At 36.3% G+C, this 8,230-nt stretch overlaps 1 protein-coding gene across 1 annotated transcript; it reads right to left on the bottom strand.

Annotated features, from left to right (window-relative positions):
* Positions 407 to 8,015, bottom strand: LOC109710784 (TSL-kinase interacting protein 1). The gene is made up of 14 exons (XM_020233537.1): positions 7,827 to 8,015; positions 6,456 to 6,688; positions 6,234 to 6,316; positions 6,097 to 6,144; positions 5,058 to 5,167; positions 4,429 to 4,513; positions 4,052 to 4,313; positions 3,429 to 3,599; positions 3,196 to 3,302; positions 2,823 to 3,061; positions 2,196 to 2,451; positions 1,613 to 1,951; positions 1,396 to 1,518; positions 407 to 931 (listed from the first exon to the last, which is right to left on the bottom strand). Exons 2-14 carry the CDS (start codon positions 6,577 to 6,579, stop codon positions 746 to 748), a joined length of 2,133 nt encoding a protein of 710 aa, XP_020089126.1. The 5' UTR covers positions 6,580 to 6,688; positions 7,827 to 8,015; the 3' UTR covers positions 407 to 745.

The raw sequence follows: 8,230 nt of genomic DNA, 5'->3' as shown, positions 1-8,230 counted from the left end.
TATTCTGTTTATAGAAATAGTTTTTCTTTTCTTTTCTTTTCTTTTCTTCTCTCTTTCTGGTTATGTTTATTCTGGTCATTTTCAATCCTTTATTATTGTTTTGTTTCTGACATAGCCATGCATAATAATATTATAATAATTCTTAAAGAGATTCAACATGTATTGGGTGGGTTTAAAATGCCCATACCAAGGACTCCAAACAACAGGTTCTACGTCGGTGGCATTCAAAAAGAGTTGCTGGGGAAGTTACTTATTAAAGCCTAGTTGGGTATTGCTTTTTGCTCTTGCTTTGAATGCATCAAACTCCAATTTATATTTTAAAGAAAGAATTTTATGTATTCCTCAAAACAGGGGTGTTATGCATCTATGCATATATCTTCGGAAGTTGTATTTTACGCCTGTAACCTTATCATGAGAGTAACAAACTTCACTGTCATAAAGAGTGCTTTTCTATACAAGATTATCAAAAGAGGCAAGAGTTTTTACATTATACAAGATTCTACCAGCAGATTCTGGTTGAATCTCTTTGTTTCTCTCTATGATGTGTCTACAGCAGCCTATATTTCTCACTTAATGTACAGACAAACAAGAACAAACCGACTGATTTGTTTGCACTATCCTGGATCAGTTCATCTATACATGAGAATAACGACGACCTTTTGCGAGTCGACACGTTGATTGTTGTCATGGGCTTCACTTTCTCGCTCCACCACGAGTGGATTATGTAATCTCCCTCCAAATTTGCTTAATCCTTGCAAGTCTCTTCTCTCTCCCGGTCATTCTTGTCCGTGCCAAAGAACGACAAATTCCGGAATGCATCTAAGCTACTCGCCATGATGCGACTCAGACTACTGAGGCTATCGCCAAAGACCAAGTCATGAACCTGGTATTTGAAAGGCGCTTCCAAGTCCAACGGTCCAAGTGAATCAGGCTGAGCGTATAAAAGAGAGGTTCTCATCAGCTACAAGAAATACTAGCAAACTAGTAGGGGTTAATTACACCATTTGGTCCCCATTCCGTAACTCAGTTTTTACTTTGGTACTCAATCTACTAGTATTTGCAATTAGGTCCCAAACATATGCTACTTGTTTCAGTCAAATCCCATCAGTTAAAAAATTTGTTAACTTGAATGCAAATCGCTACGTCAAGATCGAATCATGTTTGCAGCATCTGCATTAAACCTTACCAAGTGACAACTTTTGTCCAAATTTACAGATTTTTTGACGGACGGGACTTAAACTGAACCAAGTAATAAATGCTCAGGACCTAAGTGTAGAAATTAAAAGGTAGGAGACTGACATGAAAACTTAGCTAAACGGTCACAGACCAACGGTGCAATTATCCAATCTCACAGAAAAGGAGTGCAAATATGAGGAAAAGGTGATTGTTGAATACCCAGAAAATTTCTGTTATACACGGATCCTTTGAAGGGCTATCATTGTTATTGTCCATTAAGTCCTCGCTGAACAAACGCTCGCTACTGTTTAGATCATCACTAGGCAAGGCTCCAGCAGAGTCCTGACAAAAGGTGCAAATTTTTCATCATTTCCAGTCAACTCAAATAAACAACTTTTATTGTTGAAGAACCAGGATGAGTTCAAATTTAGTGAACCTGAAGAAAATCCTTAAACCCCAAAGAACTTGAAGAAGGGTTTAAAACTTCTTGCTTTGGGGTTGGCACCCTTCGGAAGGAGAACGCATCACAAGTTTCTTCCGCACCCAAGATAGATGATATGGGTATCTCAGGGGATGAGTTAGTAGATTGATGAGCAGAGATATGCGCAGCGATAGCAGCATCAAATGAATCGCAGCTGCGTGAGGTCTCGTCATTGCAATCTGAATTAGCAACAGCAGCAGCTCTCGATGCTTCAGATAGTAAATCTCCTACACTGATGAGACTATCTGCCCACTCCCCAGCAGATAGTGCGGAGCATTTTGCTCCTTTATTGACCTACATATCAATGGGATAATTTATATAAAACTTGATAAAACATACAGATAAAACAACAAGTTGACAAAAAACTTAGTAATCTCATCAAGAAATCAATGCCCAACGAAAAATTCATCACAAAAAAAAACACCTTTTTTTTTATTGGATATATATGAATCATGAAATTTAGAGCATGAATCAACTATGAACCTCATGTACATGAAACTCTGTTTGTTGACTAGTTTAAGTAGGGAAAGAGGAATACCAAGACGTTATCTTGTTGTCCAGAAATTTGTTCTCTATTTTCTACTCCAACCTGCGATGAAGGTGTTTTGGAGGGTGGAAGAACTACTGCTGAGGTTGACTGATCCTCCATGTGATCTGATGGTTGTTCAGAGGTTTCATCCACACGCATGGTACCGACTTTGTTCACATCGAGATTATCCTTCAAGATACATCCAGTCTCCTTGCCTTTCGTGACCATGAAGTTGTCAAGGTCAGCCGTAGAAAACCAACCATACCTTCATAAGGAATTACAGTTGAAAGAATTTTAGCAGTACAATTATAGCAAGTATTGACGAGTGGATAAAAGCTTCAAGAGGCTATTACATGTGCTTTGCAAAATGATGGCATATCCCTGCAAAATATCCATGTATGTCTTTACACAATGCCTCTTTCGGCAACTTTTTCTAATACAAAGCCAACTATTCTACTATGAATTGGACGATTCCCAACTCAAGATAAGGGTGTATTTGTAGACAAAAGATTCAAGGGATATATGAAAATTAAGAACATGGGCTTATAGATGATTTCACAAAGACATATCTATCTATATGTATACGTATAGATGTAAAAGCTCCATATTCCAAAATGCATGAACTTAAATGCTTACCTTAAACGGAACGTGGCAGGACTACCAACAGAAATGAACACATCAGCGGCCACAACAGTATCCTTCATTGTCCACCTAGGGTAACTTGCTAAATCTTCTTGATGAGCATTATAAGGGAAAAGCATGAGTTCTCCTGATGCCACACTCGAGCTGCCCCATTTCCGACTGAGGTGGTCTAGCACTGATGCTATTCTCTTGCGAGCACTTAAAGTGAGTTCTAGATGTGGATTATGTGCATCCTATTGTGCATGAAAACAACATAATACCACTAAATAATCAGTGCTCATTCAAATAAATAAGATCTGCAGAAGAGAGAAAAGTTGTACAGATTTCGAGGTCCAAACAAGCAGAAAATCATCGATTTCAATAATACCTTCTCTAGCGCCTTGCGGATGGCTTCGCTTATAGGAAATAACTGCAACTTTAATTTTACAAATGGCTGTATAGTTGCTTCGTTGAGATTCTGAGTAGAGCATATCCCTAGTGATGCATTAGAGGATAAAGAGTTTGCATTAATTGTACATTATCAGCATTATTTCATAGGCCAAGTGAAAACAAGGTTTATTATGCTCATAAATTATAATGAAAATCCAATAAAAACCTTACCTTTGTCAGAGTACGTCTCATGTGGCAATGCATTGAAGGTTCCAGCATTAACAGAAGAGTTCTGGCTAATGGTGGAGCGTTCCAGTTGCTCAGCAGCGTCAGCAACTAAAGAAACACCAGCGATCGCTGCTTTTTCCCATCTTCTGTATGCAGAAGATGCAACAACACCTCCTAGACAACCAATTCAGACATGAAGTAACAAGTAAAAATGATTATATATGTAACCCTCAAGAAGTTTTCCGTTTAGACACATATCCTTGCAAAATCTGAATTTACTTGTATTCCCTTCAAAAACTAGATTTCTTACAAAACCAACTAACACCCATGAATCAGATTAGCTCCAATAATAAAATAACAGTATTCTTCATACTTATGCAACATTAACAAACGTATATTTGTAAACAGATGATTTCACAGAGATTTATATATAAAAGCATTCACTATTTGAACCAATTCAATGCCTAATGATACATAGTACAATTCTGCAATGCTATGGAATATTCTAGTAAGCAATGCAGCCAGATGTGATTAAGGACCATCTAAGACCAAAATGCTTCTGCAACTTTTTCTAAACAACAGCACATCATAATTTCCACCAGGAATTACTGGAGTATGAAAAATACCTGCTCTGCGTTTCTGCTTAACAGTTCTTGTCGTAGAGAGGTCTCCTTTGGTAGCTTTTAGCTTGAAGTTAGTGTTAGCATCCGCATTACGCTTGAAAAATGCCCCTTTAGTCGATCCCATTAAGTTAATGTTTTGCGTGTCAACAGCAAGCAATTTTACTGGGTGACCATCAGTGAGTATCGGTGATGTAGGAGTTAAGTAAATATCTTCCTGTGGACGTTTTCTTCTAGTCTTATTGCGATCCTTTAATAGTTGATTTTCCTATAAAGCACAATATAACTAAATGCTAGAAAACAACATAGCTCACAAATTCTCGTTTATTTAGGTGTCAAATACAGAGAAATTAATTGGAAGAGACGAGGAACAATGAACTTACCAGTGCCTCTATAAATATTTTAAACCTTCGAGGCTTCAAATGCAATTTTGATGCAGTGCAACTAAATTTCTCAAGTAAAGACCACCTGCAGTAAAACCATCAACATTTATATATTATTTCTCTTTTTTTTTCCCCCCTTGACGATGTAGAAATAAGAAAAATAAAAATATAAGGAAATTAAAGTTGATGTCTCTGTCTTAGTACATCCAACATTATAGGATATTACTTGATTATTTGATGACTTAGTGGCAGACAAGCATTAACAGAAGAAAATGCTCCAAAATAATTTTCAAAAAGAAAAGGAAAAGAAAACTGATATCAGAAATTTAAGCACAATGGTTATGACTCTTCTACAAGGTTTATAACTCTATCATCCGGACGGGCATGAGTTAACTACTGGAGATAATTGTTCATAACAGTTAACTAGAAATGTCATGGAAAAAGACCTCTTACATCAATCACATCAAAGAAAGATAAAAGTGACCATCCCAACTTAATATATGAAAGCACCAGACAATCTCAACCCTATTAGAAAACTACCCAGGGATATAGATATGCCGAAAAGAAACTAATCTATCAACCATAATGAAAGTCTAGTAAGATAATCAAACACATTAATATGGAATTACCATCTAAGCATAGCAGCAATGGTATCCTTAGAGTTTCTCGCATCAAGATAAAGCCCAGGACCAAGAAGCTTGTTCATGCGTCTCACAAGGCGATAGTAATAATGCCTAACCTGCATGTCAATGTGGATATTGCGACCTCATACCAAAAGCACAAAAATCCTTTCAAATAATCATGTTTCTCAATTTTTCCTCAAAGAAAAAGGAATTCTTAAATAAAAAAAATATCGATTCATAATATTGTACAATAGTATAAAAAATGAAGCAGCTCACTACTTCAATGGGTAGATAGTGTATTATAAGAAGTGATAAGCACCGGCAAGCAGTGAATATAAACCTAGTTATGAACAACTGTACAACCAGAACTTATCATGAAATTTTGTGCATTTGTGGCTTTATATGTTTCACATCTATGAGCATGAAATATATAAAAAATGTGATGATTGAAATTGCATCCAAGCCTTAGTAAAAAAATTAATCCATTTGTCTATGAATTCAAAAGCAAAAGTAAGATTATTGGACCTTCTTCTTTTTCTACTACCAAACTATCTCACAAAATTTCAGTTGGACATTTTTAATAGAGCAAAACAAAAGAAACATTTTGCTTTATGGGAATTACAACAAATCAACCAAGAAAGCAGCCGCCAAATGGCAAGAAAGCCTATCCTAGCACATTTTACCATGCCTTGACACAGAGATTGAGCATCTTTGAAATCTTGATTAAAAAATAAACAAAAAACTTAAAATCTCATTGAACACTCGTCTTCACTCATTCTGGTCCTTCATTGGTGGAAATTTTCACTAATTTTACCAGAATTACTTGAAAATGATTTGGGATTCACAATACCCAGAGAATAATACAATTACACAATTTTCTGATGAGCAAGCACCAGTCATAACACAACCAAAGAAAAGCTAAAATATATAAGATGGACAAAAGGGTTAAAAAAGTAGCTTCAAGAAAATACACTCTAATGCTAATCAAACGCTATCATGTAAAATATCACTATAATGGCCTCATCTTGTTAGAACAAGTATATACCTGATCCTTATTCTTGCTTTGGACCCGGCATGTGATCTTCTCGAAGTTCTAGACATTAAAAAAAGTAACATGTACAATTGACAACAGTTAGACTCACAAAGAAAAGAGTTATGCAGTAAATGCAAAAGGTACGAAACCTTTCCAACTTGTCTTAATGCATTGAAGAAGTTTTCTTCCTCTTGACGTGTCCAAGCAGCCCATTGTCGTGTTGGTCTTTTGGCTAAATAAAATAAACAAGGACAACATGAAGAGAATTATTATTTTGTAAATAATAAAAGGACATAGCAATATGTTTGCATGATATCCACTACAATGAAAGAAGACAACTTAATTGATACAAAAGAAGCAGTAAATCCCACCAGGCTTCTGGGGATGAACAGTCGCAGAAACGGGTGGAGTAAAAGATAATTCCACCTCTTTCACCAAAACATTCTCCGCAGGAGTAATTTGCAGTTCCATATCCACTGGGGAATCTAATTGCATGGTAGAAATATCAGGCAGTATCTGTTTCTTTAGCTATTCAAAGATCACATCTCAGGCCATCCTCAATCTTTTTCATCTTAACAGCAGGTTCCCATCAAGTCGAACAAGCCTAATTTTAAAATTAAAAGCATGTCAGCAGCCGCATTAAACATAAACAATATTATTTGAACTCCAACCTGTACGGAAGGTCACTCAAAACATATAATGTTTACACAACAAACAAGTTGACACATAGGGAAAGCTAGGAAGCTTAACCAAATATATATATATATATATATATATATATTGTGTGAGTGTTTCTACACACGGCAAACTAATAAAGCTTAGGAGTGAGAGAGATCAACTTGAGAGAGTGCATAAGTTTGTCGGCTGTAAGTGGAAAGGAATAGAAAAGCTATGATATTTATAAAACATGGCCACACATTTTTGGACTCTATGGGCAATAACGAGATAATAAGAGCCGTCAGAAATGCATCTTAAACGCCAATTGTGTTATATCCGTCTCTTTCACTTAATGTATATGCATGCTTGCAGAATATATCAACGATGTTAAATTTGCATTTGCAACCAACTAACTTGACAATGTGACAGTGGCATCTAAAAATTCATAAAGATCAAGAACACGTAGGTTGCTTCCTTCTTCTTATGACCAATTTCCACCAGAATGTAACGGTTCTCATTACATTAATCAAAGAATATTTCATCAAATAACACAACATTCATCAGGTTCCAACATGTTTCATCGGAAAAGCTATTAATTTCTGATAGAAACGCACTTAAATCAAATATTGTATAAGATTAGATAGTAAAAATCAAAACTTTTAAAAGTTTCAAGTACTGATATCAAAATGAGGTACAGTTCATATAAAGTCCACAATTTTTACCGAAAAAAGAAAGACCTCATCATTGCTCTGTGAGATCCATGGCATCAAATACACTATGCAAATAAAAGCTGCAAATTAAAAAAGCAAACAACAATGGAAGGTTTTCCAGTAAAAGAACCAAAATGATAGACCTATTCAATCATTTTATTCCATTAAAAAAAGAAACTACAAGAAGCACCACCACTATACATCTAACAGTTCAGATGATCAATTTTTTTTTTCCTGATCCAATTCATCAAAGTAACTTAGGGCTTTGTTTTCTTCATCCCTAACAAGTTTTCAGATCTAAATGAGAAGGGAAGGGAATTCGATGCGGAAACGAAGAGAGGAGTAAGAGAGGGAAAGCAAGTAAGCCGATCGGACCTCGAATGCGCCTCCGCCGCCTCCGGCCGCCGCCGCCGCCGTCGCCGTCGCCGGTGATCGTTAGCCCTAGAAGATTCTCTTTGAAGAACGGGCTCGGGGAGAATAATTAGGAAAATAGATATGGTCGGCAAGAGTTTGGGTCAGGACCTGGTCTGGGTCTGGCTCTATTGATCTGAATTTTCTTCCTTTTCAGATTGTTATTATTATTATATAAGAAGACAAGAAGAGACCTCACAATTGAATCGAGCAATTCAGACTTTATTTCGAATTTGAGTCTGTTCGTTTTGTTGGAACTCTCGTGAGTAACAACAACTTGACGCAACTTTGCAGCATATCAAAATTCGGTTTCTCGTATATAAAATTGTCGGTGTGAGTCGAAATAAAATACTGAATCCAATCACACA

This window comes from Ananas comosus, linkage group 5 (genome assembly GCF_001540865.1).
Source record: "Ananas comosus cultivar F153 linkage group 5, ASM154086v1, whole genome shotgun sequence".
NCBI classification, from domain to species: Eukaryota; Viridiplantae; Streptophyta; class Magnoliopsida; order Poales; family Bromeliaceae; genus Ananas; species Ananas comosus.
This window is presented reverse-complemented; position numbering and strand designations above follow the sequence as displayed.